The 20,926-nt window shown below is 33.7% G+C and overlaps 1 protein-coding gene across 1 annotated transcript in view; it reads left to right on the forward strand.

The window, feature by feature from the left end:
- The window catches only part of LOC136037153 (apolipoprotein D-like), a 29,204-nt gene extending 15,030 nt beyond the window's left edge, over positions 1 to 14,174 (forward strand). Inside the window, exons 3-5 of the mRNA XM_065719672.1 lie at positions 3,285 to 3,379; positions 4,473 to 4,568; positions 13,594 to 14,174. Coding sequence (XP_065575744.1) covers positions 3,285 to 3,379; positions 4,473 to 4,568; positions 13,594 to 13,730 — 328 coding nt within the window. The 3' untranslated portion in view covers positions 13,731 to 14,174. The remainder of the gene's footprint in view (positions 1 to 3,284; positions 3,380 to 4,472; positions 4,569 to 13,593) is intronic.
- Positions 14,175 to 20,926: the final 6,752 nt, after the last annotated feature.

Consider the following 20,926-nt stretch of genomic DNA (forward strand, 5'->3'; position numbering starts at 1 on the left):
GAATCGTAAACGAAGTCTATGCTTAGACAAGAAGCAACAGTGAGAATCACAACAAGTCACTGGAGTATACAAGTTTTATGAATTGTATGACTTTCTGAAGGTTTAGTAGGAAAGATGGAATTGAATTCCCACCAAAATTTCTTACTTCAATTAAAATTGTTGATTTGCCACCTCGTGACTTAAAACTATAGAATAGCATGACGGTTGTGACAAATTTGTTAAGAGTGTTAATTTTGGAAAAAACTTTTAAGTAGCGTCATATTTATAACCACATTTCAAGAGAATAAATTACATCATTTCCACCCCAGGAGAGGTTGTATTACTTTTATTATCTAGAAAGCATTTAAAATTACGCAAGATAACAAACGGCTTTGTAGAAAATTAAAATTGAATAAGGAATGTGTTACCTAAGTGCTTGTAAAGCATATAAAGAAGAATCAATTAATAACATCTATGAAAAGTCTAAAATTACACAGCAGGACAAATGATTGTGGACAGCTGAGGAAAAAGACATAGAACAAGACATAAAAGACATAACAGCAATAAATCATATTGAATCGTAATCGAAAATATGACTTAAAACTCCAGACTAACACGATAATTTTACCATTGTGGATTTTAGATATTTAAGAAGACTACGATTGAATAAGCAGTGAGGTAAAATGAAAAAAAGGATTCACGACGTAATGTCTTAGTTCAACTGAAATTCCTAGTTTACCACCGTATTGCTTGAAACCAAAGAATAAAACTATGATTGTGCCAATCTATCTATATATATAAAAATAAGTTGTCTGTGTGTGTGTGGGTCTGTCGGGTGATGTCATGTTTGTGTGTTGACTGACGTCATGTTTGTCGACTGACGAAATTACAGACCGAGACATCGGGACACAAATGATGACCGGGACACCGGCAAGCACCGGGACACAAATGACAACCGGGACACAGGGAGTATCAATGACGACCAGGACATAAGTAAAAAAAAACTAAAATACCTAAAAAAAAGGTAAAAACTACAAAAAAACTAAAAAGAAAAAAACTAAAAACTAATATAAAAACTAAAAAAGCTAAAAAACTAAAAATACTAAAAAAAAAGAAAAAAAGAAAAAAAGGAAAAAATGAAAAATAAAGGAGAAAAACAAAACTAAAAAAAATAAAAAAAAACTAAAAAGAAAAAAGGAAAAAAACTAAAAAAAACTAAAAAAAAGTAAAAACCAAAAAAAAACTAAAAAGAAAAAAAGAGGAAAAATACAAAAATTTATTTCATCATATACCATTTCAAAAACGAATGCATATACAGACCGGGACACCGGAATACAAATGACGACCGGGACACAGGGAATATAAATGACGACCGGGACACAGGGACACAACTACAATGGGGACGCCGGGGAGCACAGGGGGATATATAAATGACGAAGGGGACACAGGGAATGTTTGATTAGCAATCACCATCAACAAAACTCAAGGGCAATCATTAGAATCATGAGGTATCACTAAAAAAACTAAAAAAAAGGTAAAAAACTAAAAACTAAAAAAAATACCAATTCAAAAACGAATATATATACAGACCGGGACACCGGGACACAAATGACGACCGGGACACAAGGAATATAAATGACGCCCATGACACTCAAAGAGAAATCACAGACTGGGACACCGGGACACAAATGACGACCGGGACACAGGGAATATAAATGACGACCTGGACACAGGGACACAACTACAACGGGGACGCCAGGGGGCACAGGGGGATATATAAATGACGACGGCGACACAGGGAATGGTCGATTAGCAATCACCATCAACAAAGCTCAACGGCAATCATTAGAATCATGAGGCATAGATCTGAATACGGATTGTTTTCCCATGGACCATTATATGTTGCATGTTCAAGAGTCGGTAAACCTGACAATCTGTTTATATGCACAGACAATGGAACAGCGAAGAATGTTGTATAGTCGCAAGTTTAACGTAGTTAAAAACAGTTTTACGTAGTTAAAAACATTTTTACGTAGTTACGTAGTTACGTAGTTGTCGCAAGATTTGGATGAATCCGAATACCTAAAGCATTAGGCATGACAAATATTCTGATGTTGTGATTGATAAAAACAAAGAACAAGCAATATTTGTGGCTAGAAGACATTTGAACACCATCATAACGACTGACATAACGAATCATAACGAATGCATCGAATTGTTAATGAAACATATGGTTAGAAGAAAAGTAGCAGTGAGATTCACAACTAATTTCGTTAGGGAAAAATTCAATAAAATGGACGATTTTTTGATACATTAACAGAAAGGAGGAATTGAATTCACAACAAACTTTTCTAACTCAATTACTATTGTTCATTTCACACCTTGTGACTTAAAATAAAATAATAACGAACATACATGCTCCCTTCCAACGAGCAGCTCTGACGAATTTTGTAGCGGAGAATCAATTCTAACCCACAGTAAATGGAATAGTAAATTTAAATTCTAAGAACCTCCTTTTATCAAATAAGATTTAAAAAATAACTTGATACAATGGGGCACTCACTTTATAAAATCTTACTTAAAACATGTTTAGTTAGAATTATATGCCTTTATAGTATTTTTCTCAGGGTGGGTGCATCAAACCTAATTTTTACACTATGATATCCAGAAGAAGTTCACATTCCCTTTATTTAGAAGACGAGCGACAAAGAGAATCAATACATAGACGCCTGACGTGTGCCGAGAGCCGGGTCCCGGCAGGAAAATCGGTTATATAGTTCTCCTTTTCTTAAAACTGTCATATTGACATTTCTGTCCACAAAAGTATCTAAATAGATCATAAATTTAAGGAAGAATTTGAATTTTTCCTAAGGTGGTTTTGTTGAACCTGTGAAGACACCATAACATCAAGAAGAGACTCATATAGTCTGCAGTTAGAAGACAAATGACAAGGAGAATCAATATATAAAAACGTGCTGCTTTGAATACTTTTAGCTGGTATTCCATGTGTTTCAGCAAATTTACTTTCTAGAAACAAATCTTATATTTTTAGAACGGGTATACCATCTTCAAGAATTCGTAATATTTTATTTGATTATATCGTCGGCCTTTAATTATCTTTTGACTGTATTCTGGCTTTTAAACTGATTGAAAAATCTGCCAATTTTATTTAATTATATTGTATATTACCCATTTATGTCGCTTGCATTTAAACTAGGAACATAAATTTCTCTTCTTAATTTTCTCTCTCTCTCTCTTTGTCTATTCCTCATTGTCTTTTCCTAAATATTTAATTTTCTTAACAGGACAAACAATATAACCACGTACCTAACTGGCTCCGCCTGGGCGAAGGATGTAAAGGAACCAGGGAAACTTACTGTGCTTCATACTATTAGTTGGTGTGAGTTATTCTTTTTGAAACCTCTTATTTTGTTTATATTATGCTCAAAACCATATTCTCAAGAACATAAACGTAATTTGTACTTTATTGAAAGACAAACAAACGAACATTAATTGTGAGTTTAATGTGCATATAAAGACGGATATTTATTCCTTATATTCTGTATAATTTTTGACATATTGAGTTAACAAAATGAACACATTTAAAATGTACGTTGTTTTCAGTACAGTTTAAATTATGTTCTGATGTTGAGAAAGCATAGTGGTTGTCAGATCTACTCATATTAATTTTTGCTCGTTTTGATTTTGTCTCGGTTATTTTTTGTAATTTCTTTTCATTATGAGTTTCATTTGTTTATTGATGGTGATTTATTGTACTTTTACAGTTGGAAGAACATATAACTTTATTTATCACGATTTTAGGTTTAATGGAGTTCTTTACAGTTCTTTGAAAGATCCGTTTTATGAAAAAAGTTTTTTAAACTAATTACTGTCTGTTTTTTATTGACATAGTTTGGCTTGCTGTGTGTATGTTGGAAATTTTTTTTTTTTTTTAAAATCTTTATACAAATAATATTGTTTAATATAATTGCGTACCCCCCCCCCCCTAATCTGACCTAAAAGATGAAACTTAATACAATTTCTAAAAAAAATTATTTCAACCTGGAATTAACATTAACAACATTAATTCCAGAATATTTTATTCCTTTTTTCCTTGTCAATCAGCTACTACTACTATTTTGGCTTCTAGACCCCCCTGGAAAATATTCTGCCAGAGACATTGTCCTGAGGGCTATGGGGGGAGATCACTCTCGAAGATAAAATGTAAGGACCTTTAACTATGCCGAACAATATGGGAATCTCAAATTTGGATTGGATGTGTTTTGAGAAATGATTGGTGTAAGGGGGGGGGGGGCTGATTGACCTCCAATCACTATGACTTTTAAAAAGGCCACTATTACTTCCGATTACAAATTCAATGAGCCCCCTCCGAGGTTTATACGACTACCGCTTCTATAAGAACTTTATATTCTTATTATAGAACTTCATATACATTTAATCTTCTATAAGATTAAACATAATTTCATATTTAGTCTACTGGACCACAAATCATTGGGTTTTGGAAACTGATTACAAGAGTTTCAGCGTTGTCTGGAGCTGTTCAGTCAATAAACTGAGGTTGAAGTCAGGTTAGTTATTTTGTTCTTTCAACCTGAACTGCAGCAAACTATCATGTTTTTAATTCTCTCTCTTTCTCTCTCTATCTATCTTTCTCTCTCTCTCTCTCTCTCTCTCTCTCTCTATCTTTCATATATATATATATATATATATATATATATATATATATATATATATATATATATATATATATATATATATATATATATATATATATATATATATATATATATATATATATATATATATATATATATATATATATATATATATATATATATATATATATATATATATATGGATCATATTTTCTATGTATATAATAGATTTCGAATTGATCTAGTGAGATTAATGTTAAACTCTCTGTCAATGGTTCGGCAAAGATAGACACTAAACGTACAGTGCCCATTCCGACCACACTCCTATCTCGAGTACCAGGCAGGTCCTACACAATGATACCGTGACTTCTTGCGAACATTGTATCGGTTACGCCATTTTCAAGTAGTTTTGAATCTCGATCAAAAGACTGCATGGTCAATTCATGTAGGGTCCTATAGGATTTATAAAGGATAAATTGTAGAGAATAATTCCGTTTACTTTACATACAAGAGAGAAAAGTCAAAACATTTTAAATTCGTATGGAGAATTTATCCATGATCCTATGGCACTTAACCTTTTCACAAATTCCGAAACAAATTTTGAAGATAATTTTACTATTGATAAACGAAGAGTTGGTATAGGTACTTGAACCAGAGGCAATATGTCGTTGGGTGGTGATTCTGTGAGGATCGAGCTGTTTGGTATTATTTCCAGTTGCTAATAATTTGTCAACTGCCGAACCAATAAACCTCATAACCTGTTGTTTTTGTACATAAGGTATTCCCGAGGTGAGATTGTCATTTGCATCGGTGATGCGTCAAGTGTTTTTCTTAAGATGAAATTTGACAGAGCGAGCTGTAACTTTATGCCAATTTTAACATTGGGAGACATCCATTGAGGTATATTAAATATTTCATCAAAATCAAATTGGAAAGAGCAAGTTGTAGCTCTATGTCAAACTTTATATTGGGAGCCATCTAATGAGAACCATGATACTGAGGTATATTGAACATTTCAAAATTTAATTTGCCAACTAAATGTTGGTCCTTGCTCACCACCCCAGTGAGTTCACGATCAGTATCAACATTAGACCTATAGTCATAACCTATCTCCAGACCTCTTAATTTCTTATAGGGCTTTGGAGTCATCAAAATCAATTGTATGTAGCTTGCATAGTTTGATAGATTGTCGCTAGTGCTCACCAATATTATATTTATGCAGGCACATATTTGTGTAAGCAAATTGTTTAGGATACAGTTTTCATACCATAATCCATCGGTATTGGGGGGAGTTTTATTTTCAGACTTTTTTCTCACCACAACTTTTAAACTAATAAATTTAAATGATAAATCTGAAGTAGTCTTCATTGGAATAAAGTTAAAATATATGTTTTCTGAGACTTGCTGCTGTGGGTAGAATTGTTCATAGTAACCGTGTTTTATACTGACATCTATACTTTCAACACTGAAAAGATTTAGAGATGAACTAACTATGGTATGATATTTCTTTTACGGTAGATATATCATTTCAGTATAGGAAAGGAAATCTTTTTTCGATCTAATAGTTTTTTTCTATGTTTCTTTTTCTTCTTCGACAATAATCATGTCTTTCGTTTCTAAACTGAGTGGAGACTTGTAAGTGATGAGGTGCTTCTCGACCTTTTTAAACCTTTTCCACTTTTTCGTGATTTCAAACGCTCGTCGAGGGATTGTGCGACCTGAAATTTTGTGAGATGATTTCTTTAAAAAATTTGCCAGCCCCCCAATTGTGTTGTGTAGAAGATACAAAATTTGTGGCAACCGGAGAAATATATTTTTTTTCAGCCAGGGGTAGTGTAAAGTGAAACAGCTTAGTTAACCAGGTGCCAAGATTTTACCCAACATTGACGAACGACCTTTGCAATAATCCGTTCCATGACTCAATATTCGTGGTCTGAGAGTAGTAATATAGCAATCAATGCCAGGACAAACAAATTTATTTTCTCTATTAGCCATCTCGTTGTTGAATGGGTCGAAAATGACACGTAATTAGAGCTAAACCTTTTGTTATTACTAAAGGATTACCTAATTCACTTTTTAATGTTAACTGGCAGAGTTCGAAATTCGCAGTTTTTACAGTAACATACTGAAGTTGCTTTATATTTTAATGGTGAAGGTGTTCGTTGATTGTTTTTCGTTCAAGAACACTTAGGAGAGGGAGATTGCTATTACCGACTCTCGATACCTCAACAAAGGATGCATATTAAAACACACAACTGTCAGAGGAGACACCGGGTGGATAGTCTACAAAAATAACACGATCCATCCCACTGGCTGTTCCAGAGCTTTTACCATTGATTATATTCTGTTTAAAACCAAGAACATTTCTAAGGTTATCACGAATCTTTTCATTATCAATGGGTGAGCTAATGTAAATCTTGCAATGTAACATTAAATAATTAAACTTGAGTATAACATTCTTACAAGCAGAGATTCTTCTATTGGATGCACGACACAAATCATTTTTAATACCAAATTCCTTATATTTTAGTGTGACCTGGGGTGTAAATCAGAGTTAAGCGGTTTTATTTATACTTCGGCTACTGGATAAATGTGCCTATTGTTTGGCCCAACTTGTATGTCATATGTAAGATTTTTTCTTAGGATTTCATATGTATTTTAGAGAATACAATCGACAAAAGGAACTCCATACTTTCCCTCGTTGAAATTGATGGCGGAGGAGGGTTTCGTACAAGCTCTAGTGGGTGCCATGCCCTTCCGAGGGGGAGTACCTTTCTAAGTATTATTGTAAATGTAATAAGTGCTTTTTTAAAACTATTTTTGTAGTGCCTCAATTGTAATTAAAAAAACATGTATTATTCTTATTTTTTTCTGTTCTCGAACATAAGAAATTATTATTATTCAATGGACAGATGCATTCTACAACTAGTTTTGTTTTGAAATTAGTGGGGAGTATTTACCAATTTAAAACACCATTCAGATCGTTTCTTTGTAGACCACCATTGTCTGGCAAAATAACACTTATAACAAAAATAATTTAAAATCGCTATAAAATATTTTAGAAAATCCAAAATACGGATACTATTGCCACAGCGTCTGGTAAGAATCTTACAATAAAATAAAATCTATTGCACCAGACATTAAAATCATACTTGAAGGACTTGAAGGACTTTGCACCTTGAAGGACTGAAGGACTTTGCACCCTCCCAAAAAGTTCCCATTTTCATTGAGTATTTCCTTACGACTTCTTCTCACCCCATTCAGAGACGACCTACTTTTCATTTGGCTCTAAATAGTTGACCGACAAGGACAATCTTTGGCAATATGTCATCCTTCATCCGTAGAACACCACTCAACCTTTCTCTCATTACATCCTTAGAAAGTGGAATAGAACCACATTTCTCGTGCAGCATACTGTTTGAGGTACGGTCAGTCAGATGGGCACCCAAAGCAATCCGTAGGCAATTTCTTTGGAATAGGCTATATCTAGCAGAGCATCCCCCGTCTTTCGTAACGCCCATTCTTCAGAACTATGCTTAACCACTGTCATCACTATTATTTCCAATATTTTAATCTTGGTTTCAAAACTATTCTTGTAAATTTTTTTCAGCTGTAAAAAAAAAACACCATCGGCCTTGGCTATTCTACTTTTAGCATCTACACTGCACCAACCGTGTTTGCTAATACACGCTGTCCACTTAATCTATCATTTTTGTTACCTAATATTACCTCTTTACCTCCAATTATTTATAGCCCTGGTGATTTAGTCATATTTTGCACCCTGAATTCTCAATACCTTCAAACTCTATAGAAACTTGTGTCCCTTCCCTGCCTGGTAGTGTTTGAAGGTTCTCTGATTGGGAGAGAAATTTATTTCTTGCTCTATAGTTAAAATATGGTCCTAAGCAGATTCCATCCTCTAATTGTGTAATGGAAATGGTTTACGTCCTAACACACGAAATTTTTCATATAACTTTTAATTTTTAATATAATTGAACCAAATCTCAAAGTTGATCTTTAGTGATTTAGTTGAACCCATCGAAAAATGGTGTCAGGAGATGTTGCAATTGTTTACTGTCTGATCTCATCATGAAACAATTTCCATAACGCTAGTTCTACAAAACCTCTTTCATCAGAGCAATGGGCACTTGCTTTGAATTGTACTTCCTTTATAATCTCCAGGGTTGTTCGCTATTCAAGTTTCTTCGTAAATTTAAACAGACAGATGTGTCCAGGTGAACCGAAATTTCTACTGTCGTCATACATTCAGGATTCCGAGGATTTAGATTTAGTCACTGATATTTTTGACACTGAAATTACCGTATATCTTCCCGTAAACGATAAAGACACAGTTATTTGCTATCGTTACACTGAAGAAATTACATGAAAACAGACATTTATTCTCTGTCCTAGGTTATTCAAAACCGTGGCTTAAAAAGGCCATGCCCAGAAAATTCAGTAATCTCCTATCAGAGCTTTGTTTAAATTTAATTGAATGTAATGTTTAACTGCCAGAAGTAGTTAAGCAGCACACAAAGCAACATCGTTGACTAGTACGTGCTCTAGCAGTAACAGAGTTCAAAACAAAGGTAACAATTTTAAAATTAAACGGCTTCTTCAATTGGGTGACAGCTTCTTTACATTTTCACTGCCGATAATTGTAGGACTTGTAAGTAGTTTTCTCTAGGAGAAATGGCCAAACCCACAAATTGACCCCAATAGAACTCGTCCTCTCATCAAAGGAGTATATCCAGGTCAATCTCAATAAATTTATTAACAGTGAGACCACTGCCGACGATGAAAAAAAAATTTTTGCTGCAAAATTAAAACGATTACAAACGATTTCAAGTATCGAAAGAAGGTTTTAAATCATTTTTGGGAGATATTAGCACACCAAGTGACAATGTCGATGCTTTGACGAGAGTAAGAGGACCCAAACAAAGGTGTCTTAGTATAACTCTATCACTTGTTAGTACGCAAAAGGGCAATTGACATTTCACTACATGTTGACGTTCAAAATGATTGAAGTTTTGAAACATGTTTGTGGAAATATTGGTGAAGTGGGAAGCTTAATCTCACCAACCACGCTTGCTCAAGTCACTGGACTTGAAAAGAAGACAGCAGAGGAGTATTTACAGAATAAACCAAGTTAATATTCTGTATCGTAATCATAGAGTTTGTGGTAGTGACTATGAAAAAAAAATCCATTTTACCATTGTAAATAATACAAGCAGATATTTTGCCTCTAGATGAGATGAAGTTAAAGTTATCCATACAAGTCCATTCTGCGTGCAATCAGTGTTTTTAGTTGCTATGCATGCGCCATTCTATTATGGTCAAAGAGAGGTGATAAAGTTGCTAAAGCTCTTGAATGTATCCTTGAAAATTATTGGTATAAGATGGTTCAAACGGAGCGGGGATTGTGAATTTGTTAATCCACATGTAAGGAAGGTTTTATTGAAATATAATGTAATGTTCTATCATAGACACGGCCCAATAAAGGCAGCATCGGCTGAATGCTTGCTAAGAACTATTCAGTGTTTAATTTTAAGATATTGTACATTGAAAAATACTGCTGGTTTTACTTATGATTTGGACAAAATCATGTTGATTTACAATCAACGTCCTCATCGATCCCTGTCCAACTCTACCCATACGGGAGTTCATCAACAAGATGACAATACACTTGACAATTTTCTTAAACAACATTCCAATGAATGGGGGAGGTGAAAAAGAATAAAATTCAATATAGGAAATGCTGTTGGAATCAATCGAAGTACTATTTTTTTTTAAAGGGGAAGTACTTATGACCCACTGACCTTTATAAAGTGTCCAGCGTCTTAGACACTAAACCCATAATGTACCGTCTATATGACATGAAAGATGATGAGATTCTTGGCGATTTTTATGATTATGAATAACAAAAACCCAACAACAATGGAATGTATCAGATTGAAAAGAGATTAAAGAGTCGTACTCATATGACAAGAGAAAGTTCCTTCTTCTGTGGCTAGAAAAACTGCAGCATAAAAACCCATTAACATATTAGACTATCAGACTATTAGACACACAAACAATTAGAGTCATAATCCTGATGAAGAATTTCACCTCCTATCCCCCCATGAGTAAGTGAACTATTCTTCAATTTCCTTAATAAATCTCAATCGAAATTAATTATTATAAAAAAATACCTTTTTAATAGACTTGAATAATGAAAAAAACAGAAGAAAAAAAATCATATTTTGTTCCTAATCCAAAAGGTGAATAAATCCCGATCAAAATTAGTTATTATAAAAAAACCTACTTTGTTAATGGAATTGAATAATGAAAAACCAGAAGAACAAAAAATCATAATTTGTTCGCAATCCAAAAGGTGAGTCAAAACGTAACCACACCTAAATAAAAACAAAAATCAATTAGTTCCACAATCATATTCATTATAAAACTTAAAAAAAAACTGGAAAAAACGGGAAAAACATTTTTCACTGGATAGCCTTATAAGCCACGACACAATCATATCCAAAAAAGCAAATCATCCCTACGATAACCGTTCCGAACACAATATTACAACTAAATTAAACTTTTTTTTTATCCCTCACCCATGATAACAACACAAAGAGAGACAATAAAAAACAGACAAATGCAAAAAAGAGCTCATTCTGCCTTATATCCCGAAAATAAAAACAAAACGCTAACTTGTAACACCCAAATCAGGAATTGTAACATCCACCGAGAAAGCCACTTTTTAGCCATGCCTATGAAAACATAATAAAGGCGCAATTAATTTTGTCACCCACGCTTCCATATCGAGTTATTGAGGTTTCAATTTTCGTTCATACTGGCATTAAGCATCTAATAGCTCGCATTTTCTAACAACTTCTAGCTGCGCATCACCACTCAGAATTATGTCCTTATTTCAACTAATAATTTTTTTCTTTAATGTCTTGCTTATTCTTAAAATATAAGTTTTATCTTTTCTCGGCGGGACTGCCACTTATTTAATAGTTGCTGGATTTTAATCCATATCTAACTTTTAGGATTTTGAATCTATCATGGTTCTGATCTCTTTATAAACAGCTTTTTATTTATGTATTAAATAAAAAAATCTAGTTTTTTTAACTGAAAGTAAGGAGCGACATTAAAACTTCAAACGAACAGAAATTACTACGTAGATGAGATGGGTTGTCCCCTCCTCAACGCCTCGCTCTTTACGCTAAAGTTTTTAATTGTTTTAAAAAGTAGAACTATGGCAAAGAGTCAAACTTTAGCGTAAAGAGCGAGGGATTGCGGAGGGGACAACCCACCTCATATACGGAGTAGCCTAATTTCTGTTCGTTTTAAGTTTTAATGTCGCTCCTTACTTACAGTTCAAAAACTAGTGTTTTTTATTTAATTTCTGAACGTTTTTGAATTAATGCATATTTGATTTTGGCTCTCCGCATATAAATTATGAAAAGGAAATTTGCATATTAATTCTTTTTTGGCTAAATAACATTCTCTTAGTTTAGATCAGACGATTTTGAGAAAAAAGGGGTGGGGAAGGAGGCCTAGTTGACCTCCAATTTTTCGGCTACTTGAAAAGGCAACTAGAACTTTTAATTTTTAACGAACGTTTTTATTAGTAATAAATATACGTAACTTAAGAATTAACTTGCGTAGCAAACTTTTATATTCTTATATTTTTATTATGTATATGAGGGGGTTTGTCCCCTCGTTAATACCTCGCTCTTTACGCTAAATCTTAACTTTTGTCTAATTCTTTAAGAATGACCCCTGAATCAGAAAGGCCGTAAAATAAATAGTTGAAATTACTAAAAATACTTTAGCATTAAGAACGAAGTATTTATCTTCTCCTAAATACCTTGCTCTTTATGCTAAAGTATTTTTAGAACCCCTCATATGCATAATAATCTCTGTTCGTTTTAAGTTTTGATGCTTCTTCTTACTTTCAATTGAAAAAACTTTTTCATGTTTATTTTTTCATTGTTTTTTTTTTGTAATGCTAGAAAATCCCGCGCCCTTTTCATTGAATTTCTCTTCCCCCATGACATATGCCTCGAGGGAAAGATCCTCCCACATAGCCCCCTCTCCTCAACCCCACCCCAAACCAAAAAAAATCCCCCTGAAAACGTCTGTACACTTCCCAATAACCATTACTGTAAACGCTGGTCAAAGTCTGTAACTTGCAGCCCCACCCCCAGGAACTGTGGGGGAGTAAGTCATCCCCAAAGACATAGTTATTATGATTTTTGACTATGTGGAACAAAATGGCTATCTCGAAACTTTGATCCGTTGACTTTGGGAAAAAATGGGCGTGGGAGGGGGCTTAGGTGCCCTCCAATTTTTTTGGTCACTTAAAAAGGACACTAGAACTTTTCATTTCCGTTAGAATGAGCCCTCTTGCAACATTCTAGGACCACTTGGTCGATACGATGACCCCTGGGAAAAAACAAACAAAAAAAAACAACAAATAAACACGCACCCGTGAACTGTCTTCTGGCAAAAAAAAAAATACGAAATTCCACATTTTTGTAGATAGGAACTTGAAAGTTTTGCTATAGGGTTCTCGGATACGCTGAATACGATGGTGTGATTTTCGTTAAGATTCTATGACTTTTAGGGGGTGTTTCCCCCTATTTTCCAAAATAAGGCAAATTTTCTCAGGCTCATAGCTTTTGATGACAAAGACTAAATTTGATAAAACTTATGTATTTAGAATTAGCATAAAAATCCGATTCTTTTCATGTGTCTTTTAGCATTAATATTCCGTTTTTTAGAGTTTCGGTTACTATTGAGCCGGGTCGCTCCTTACTACAGTTCGTTACCATGAACTGTTTGATTCTGTTGTATGCTCCTTGTAGGAAGCGCAAATTGAGCCATCAGAGGTTGTTCTTGTTATTTTCTGTTTAATATAATGTTATTCAACTTTCGATTTTAGAACTTCTTTGGATTTTGACTCGGGATCAGTTCCCAAGCTTGAAAGTTACAGAAAACGCACTCAAGATTGCTGAATCAAATGGTATTAAGAGGAAAAGAATCAAGAAGATAGAACAAAAAAACTGCAGACAAACTTAGATTCACCTTTATTTTACTATTATATTTGTTTTATAAATATTTATAAGTTTCTAATACGTATTATTTTAATTGTTTAAGGAATATATCTTGCTCAAGTTGAGTGTTTTTTATCGAAGTCTTGAATATCTTCTTAGAAGACTTTATGTTGTTTGTCTTGTTAATGTATATTTTTTTACTTTAAATAAATTTTGAATTGAATGAATGTAATACTAAGTTGATCTGACACCATTTGGGGTAGCGTTGAGGACAAGATAGTCCTGGAATGTTTAAGCCATGGAACTTCGAAATGCATCTTACTCAATCTGAGTTTATATTATTGAACTTTTAAATGCCATATTAGAAGACTTTATCTTGCTACTCTTGTTAGTGTATCGTTTCGTTTTTTTTTTTTTTTTTTTTTTTTTTTTTTTTACAGCAAATAAATGTATCTCGTCTTGACTGAGTTCTCTAAGCACGTCTTGTCCCCTCCCCGTCTCGGATTTTACATTCTGGGTAATTTTTCATAAGAGGCCTTCTCCTTACTTGCTCATATACATTGGATTATGTTTCTCTAATAGCCTTTATTCCAGCAAAAATTAACACAGATGTTTACTCGATGACGGATATCAGAGATGACACATTAGTGTCGCCTAAGAGAAGAGCTATAAGTCTTCAGTATGCTATTTTTTCCTGGCCACCTAGGGAAGGGGTGTTGGTAAAAATTTGGGAGGGAGCTCATTCAATTAGATATTGAACATTTTAGTGCCCATTTTAAGAGTAAAATTTAATGGGAGGCCAACCAGCCTCCTCCCATATTCCTTTTTGCTACCTGTGCCCCCCCCCCCGAAGATATCCAGATAAAACTTCTTGATAACCATTCTTTTCAAGATGGTCAAAATTCTAACAAATATACTTCAAAGGATTACGTGATCCCTAAAGCCCCTTGGGGCAATGGCTGCAAATAAAATGAATTGTAAATTGTCTAGGATGTAAATTGTCGCAGGTGCTTGGAAATGTGCCAAAGGCTTTTTCTCCTTGATTGGATTGAAACTTCCAGCCACAAATCCTTGGGTCTAGAAGACTTTTACTTAAAAGAATTTTTTGAGGCATACCCCCTATAAAAAAATGGGACCAAAAAAAGGGCTCAAAACATTTTTTACTTGATCGACTCAAAACTTGTATCCTCAAGTCTTTGGGCTAAGGGGCCCTAATAGAGAAGAATAATTAAAAAAGTTTTAAAAGAAAATTAATTGGATTAGAAAGGGGGCAAAATAACCTTAGATATAATGCAGGGGAAGGGAGAAAGTTTAAGTATTTTTTGTCTCTGATCTATCGAAACTTCGTACCCCATAAACTCCAATTGAACTAATCCATGCACTGTTACAAACGACGTAAAACAAAAAGGACTTTGTTAGGTAATCGAAGTGGCGTAGCTGCAGTATCTCGGAACAACCGGGGGTATCTAGATGAAACACTCAAAGAGCGCTAGGAGGAGGAGGCAATGGTCTTAAATTTGGAACGGGGGGAGGGATCAGGTTCAAATCAAGGTCATCAAAATAACACTTCTGTCAAATGTTCAGAACGGGTTTAGGGATGAAGTTGAAACCCTTAGCTACTATTTGGGAAAGAATATGGGTAGTGTGAGACTAGATTATTTCAAATTTTGTACTGGGTTAGAAGCAAGGGGTTAAACAATTGGTGTATTTGCTCCACAAATAATTTTCAAATATTTGTAAATCCTGAAAGTTTCTGCTTTGCCCTTTGGGAGAGGTAGAAACATTTGTAAAACCTCCTCTTCGAAAATTGTGTATAAATTACAGGCGTAGAATGGTATTTGGTCTAGATACTTTTCGTGTCAGTGAATACACCTTGCTAAAAATTTCAAATCGAAACTTATTAAGCTTCCTAACGACCTATTTATAAGCCTTACAAGCTATATCTTACACATCACCAGTGTATTTATGGTGTTCCAGATTACTTTCTAATTGTTCTAATTCATACTTATTAATCCCCCACTATATATATATATATATATATATATATATATATATATATATATATATATATATATATATATATATATATATATATATATATATATATATATATATATATATATATATATATATATATATATATATATACCCTGACTGCTACGTCACTGGGCCCTGGCAGGCTACGCAGCCGTCTTGTATATATTGAATCTCATTGTCACTTATCGTCTAACCACAGACAATTTGAGTATTTGTTTGATGTCATGGCGACACCATAGGTTCGATACAACCACCCTGAGAAAAAAAAAATCTTCCCTAAAGTTTTAAGCTCTTCAGATCGCTTTTTATGGCCAGAATTGTTAATATGGCAGCGATAAGAGAAAAAAAACCATGTAGCCAATTTTGTCGCTGGGTCTCGTAATTCGGTATGTGGCAAGTTTGTAAATAATCATTCTTATTGGCGTCGATGGCTTTGTTCTTTTAACGTAATATTTGTCTCTTCTTCACTTTTATTTTTGACTTCTGCTTCTCTTCTAAAACATAGCTCTTTGTTCTTCAATTCAATTTCATCACGTTCTAATACTTGCTTTCTCGCTATCGTGCTTAATTCTTGCTGCCGCTTATCTTCTAATCGCATATTTCCTTGTTCTCGCCAAGCCAGATATTGTAGCAGCATATTTATTTGTTTTTCAATTTTATGTTTAATTTCTCTCCTTGTTGTTGCAAATCTTGTAACTGCATATTTTTTGTTCTTCTTTTTTTACTCGTTTCAATTCTCGCTTCCGCTCACCTTTTAACCGTGGTTCTCTTTGTTCTTCAACTTTGTTTTCGACTATTTGCATTGCTTTGATTATATGTATTCCTATATATCCCCGACTATATGTATTCGTTTATTTTTCATTTTCGCTTATCATTATTTCCTCAGCTTAGCCCTTTGCCTTAGCTGCTTCGATTGGTCTTGTCACATTTCATGGACGATGTTGTTTAGTTTCAACCGTGGATTAAAATTTCTCAGGTAATCCTCTTGATCTTGCCTCATTTGATGGTCTATTGTTTTCGTTTTGAGCAATCGCACATTTACATTTTTGTCCGCTATATATTATGAAACTACCTAAGACATCTTCCTTGTTCAGCGGGCCCCAGCGCAGCTGCCTTGTTTATATTGATTCTCATCGTCGCTTTTCTTCTAATCGTAGACAACTTGAGCCTCTTCTTGATGTCATGGCATCACCAAAAGTTCGATACAGTCCCCATGGGAATGACACAAATTCTTCCTTACAGTTGTAAGCTTTTTGAATCCCTTTTAGTTATCACAAATGTGAATATTCCAATTAAAAAAAAATAAATAAACTATGTAGGTGATTTCATTTTTTTAGTTTTTCTTAATAATTTTATTTTTGAATTATGAATCGAACAGGTTAATAGCTTCATTTCTCACTTCATCAGATGTATTTCCTGCAGCTCTGCTACCTAGCAGGTTATACAATTTTTCAATTATTTCATTTATATTCATGTAAATCCCAGTTCCTTGATGAGGATGTATAACATCAAAGTTATCTTTAATAGCTTTTAAGCTTCTTCTATAGATTTTTACTGAGACTTTTTTTTAATTAATTAGATTTCACACCCTCAATTTTACCTCCATATCTTTGATTAAGTGTTCCTGATTCATCTATAGCCTCTTTTGAATATTGATAATTTTCTAAATAAAAGCTAGCCATTTGAAAATAGACTCCTTTGAATCATAGTCCACATTGACATCCCTCAAAAATTCTTCAACTATTCCAGAATTGACATTAGAAATGAATTTGCTTTATTCGGCTTGACTTGAGTAATAGGCTTATATTTTTTATAGGCTTGACTTGAGTAAGCTTGAAGCTTGCTTGAAGCTTAAATTTCAAGCTTGCTTGAAAGTTGCTGCATTGCTTAACGATTTTCTAGACTATCTAAATTAAAAATGCTTTTCTAAGCTCTTACAATACAGAAAGAAAGCAAACAAATGAACCCAAACTCTTTGGATAACCATTTATCTTAGGTATAGGAATGATCAAGTGTGTTACTAGCCAAAATGTTTGGGGGGAGGAGTGATTGATTTTAAAACTGATTGATTTTGAGTGATTAAAAGTGATTGATTTTGAAAACCTTATAAATATGCCTTTGAGGCCGACTTAATCTCCCAGAGTCCCCGGGGGAAGGGCTATAAGTAACGAACTTTGCCCATTGATCACATGTAATATTGGTTATTGGGAAGTATACATACATTTTCAGGGAGATTTTTTCTGGTGGGTGGGGGTCTGGAGAGAGGGTTGCGTGGTAGGATTTTTCCATGGAGGAATTTTTCATGGGGGAGAGAATTTTCATGAATGGGGCACTGGATTTCCCAGCATTATTTAAAAAATAATCAGAAATTAAATAAAGAAAAACAAGTTTTTCCAAATTAAAATCAAAACGAACAGAAAGCATTACGTATATGAGGGGATTCTCCCCCTCGTAAATACCTTGCTTTTTGCGCTAAAGATATAATTTTGTTAAATAATGGCAGATATAAACAATAATTTGTCTGCGTTATTTTATCAGCTAATCTTAGCATTATTAGTATCTTAAGCAGCTTCTTATCTACGATTTTTTTTGTGATAATAAACCAAAGATACTGTATTTTTTGGCTTTTGGTAGCTATTAAATAAAAAAAAACAAGTTTTTTTTTTCCAACTGAAAGCAAGGGACAACATTAAAACTTAAAACGAACAGAAATTATTACGAATATGAGGGGACTTCCCTTTCTCATTTCCTCACTTCTTACGATAATGTTTTATTTTTTATTCCAATTATTTAAGAATGACTCCTGACACACAAGACCCTTTATTCACAAATTCACAAGCATTTTAGCATAAAGAGCGAGGTACTGAAAAGGGGGCAGCTCCCTCATATGCGTAATAACAGCCAAAAGAATATCTGAGAAAATTGCAGTTCAAACAATTTATGATAACGAACTGTAAGTAAGGAGCGACCCGGCTCAATAGCAATCGAAGCTCTAAGAACAGTTTAAAAAACGATTTTGATGCCAATAGATATATTAAAAGAATTGGATTTTTATGCTGATTTTAAAAATGTAAATTTCATTAAGTTTTGTTTACTCATCAAAAGCTACGAGCCTGAGAAAATTCTCTGATTTTCGAAAAAAGGGGGAAACACCCCTAAGAATTAGGTGATTTTAATGAAAATCGCACCGTCAAATTTAGCGTATCAGAGAACCTTACTGTAGAGGTTTCAAGCTCCTATCTATGATTAAATAAAAACAACTAGTTTTTTTTTACTGAAAGTAAGGAGCGACATTAAAACTTAAAACGAACAGAAATTACTCCGTATATGAAATGGGTTTTCCCCTCCGCAATCCCTCGCTCTTTACGCTAAAGTTTTTAATTGTTTTAAGAATTAGAATTGTGGCAAAGAGTCAAACTTTAGCGTAAAGAGCGAGGGATTGCGGAGGGGGAAACCCATTTCATATACGGAGTAATTTCTGTTCGTTTTAAGTTTTAATGTCGCTCTCTACTTTCAGTAAAAAAAAAACTAGTTTTTTTTTTTTATTTAATTCCTGAACGTTTTTGAATTAATGCATGTTTGATTTTGGCTCTCCGCACATAAATTATTAAAATGAAATTTGCATACTAATTCTCTTTTTGGCTAAATGGCTCTCTCTTAATTTTGATCAGACGATTTTGAAAAATAAGGAGTGGGGAAGGAGGCGTAGTTACCCTCCAATTTTTTGGCTACTTAAAAAGGCAAATATAATTTTTAATTTTTTACGAACGTTTATATTTGTAAAAAATATACGTAACTTAAGAATTAACTTACGTAAAAAACTAAAAAATACAAAATATAAACAATAGGGAAAATCTTTTTAAGACAGTGGAAATCAGTTCTGTGAATATTTCGGCCCTATGTCCAAGGGCCGTCTTCAGTACAATACGAGAACAAGAGAGAAAATATGTATGTATAAATTAACTTACATTAAGTTGTGAGAATTAAAACTAAATAATGTTATTTAAAAACTTTTTTAAAAACAGCCCTAGCATCGTTACTTCAACGAAGTTCAACCAGGACTGACAAAAAGAATGAAGTGAGAATATAAACTCATTCAAACTAAAGAGATTGGCTCTGAGAAATTGCATTTAATCACTTTGTTCTCTTTAGTTTGAATAACTTTTAGGGGGTGTTTCCCCCTATTTTCCAAAATAAGATAAATTTTCTCAGGCTCGTAACTTTTGATAACAAAGATTAAATTTGATGAAACTTATATATTTAAAATCAGCATGAAAATCCGCTTCTTTTGATGTATCTTTTAGCATCAAAATTTCGATTTTTAGAGTTTCATTTACTATTGAGCCGGGTCGCTCCTTACTACAGTTCGTTACGACGAACTGTTTGAAAATTACTTCGTATATGAAAGGGGCTGCTTCCTCATCAACGCCCCGCTCTTTACGCTAAAGTTTGACTCTTTCTCTCAACTCCTCTTTTTAAAACAGTAAAAATTTTAGCGTAAAGAGCGGGGCATTTATGAGGAAGCAGCCCCTTCCATATACGAAGTAATTTCTGTTCGTTTTAAGTTTTAATGTCGCTCCTTACTTAAGTTAAAAAACTTGTTTTTTTATTTAATTTTTGGAAGTTTTTGAATCAATGCATGTTTTGATTTTGGCTCTCCGCAGAGGAAGTTTGCGGAATTTGCATTTTTTTTTTGGGGGGGGGCTAGATGGCTTTCTTATAGTTTTGATCGAATGATTTTGAGAAAAAAAGGAGCGGGGGAGGAAGCCTAATTGCCCTCCGGTTTTTTGGTTACTTAAAAAGGCAACTAGAACTTTTAATTTCTTTACGAATGTTTTTATTAGTAAAAGATATACATAACTTATGAATGAGCTTACGTAACGAAATTTTTGTATTCTCATGTTTTTATTACATATATGAGGGAGTTCACCCCCTCGTCAGTACCTCGCTCTTTACACTAAAGCTTAAATTTTGTCCCAATTCATTAAGAATCACCCCTGAATCACAAAAGCAGTAGAATAAATAGTTGAAATTACTAAAAATACTTCAGCGTAAAGAGCGAGATATTAGGAGGAGATGAGCCCCTCAGATGCGTAATAAGTTCTGTTCGTTTTAATTTTTAATGCTGCTCCTTACTTCCAGTTAAAAAAACTTTTTCATATTTATCTTTTCATTGCTTTTTTT

The sequence above is a fragment of the Artemia franciscana genome, chromosome 16 (assembly GCF_032884065.1).
Source record: "Artemia franciscana chromosome 16, ASM3288406v1, whole genome shotgun sequence".
Taxonomy (NCBI): Eukaryota; Metazoa; Arthropoda; class Branchiopoda; order Anostraca; family Artemiidae; genus Artemia; species Artemia franciscana.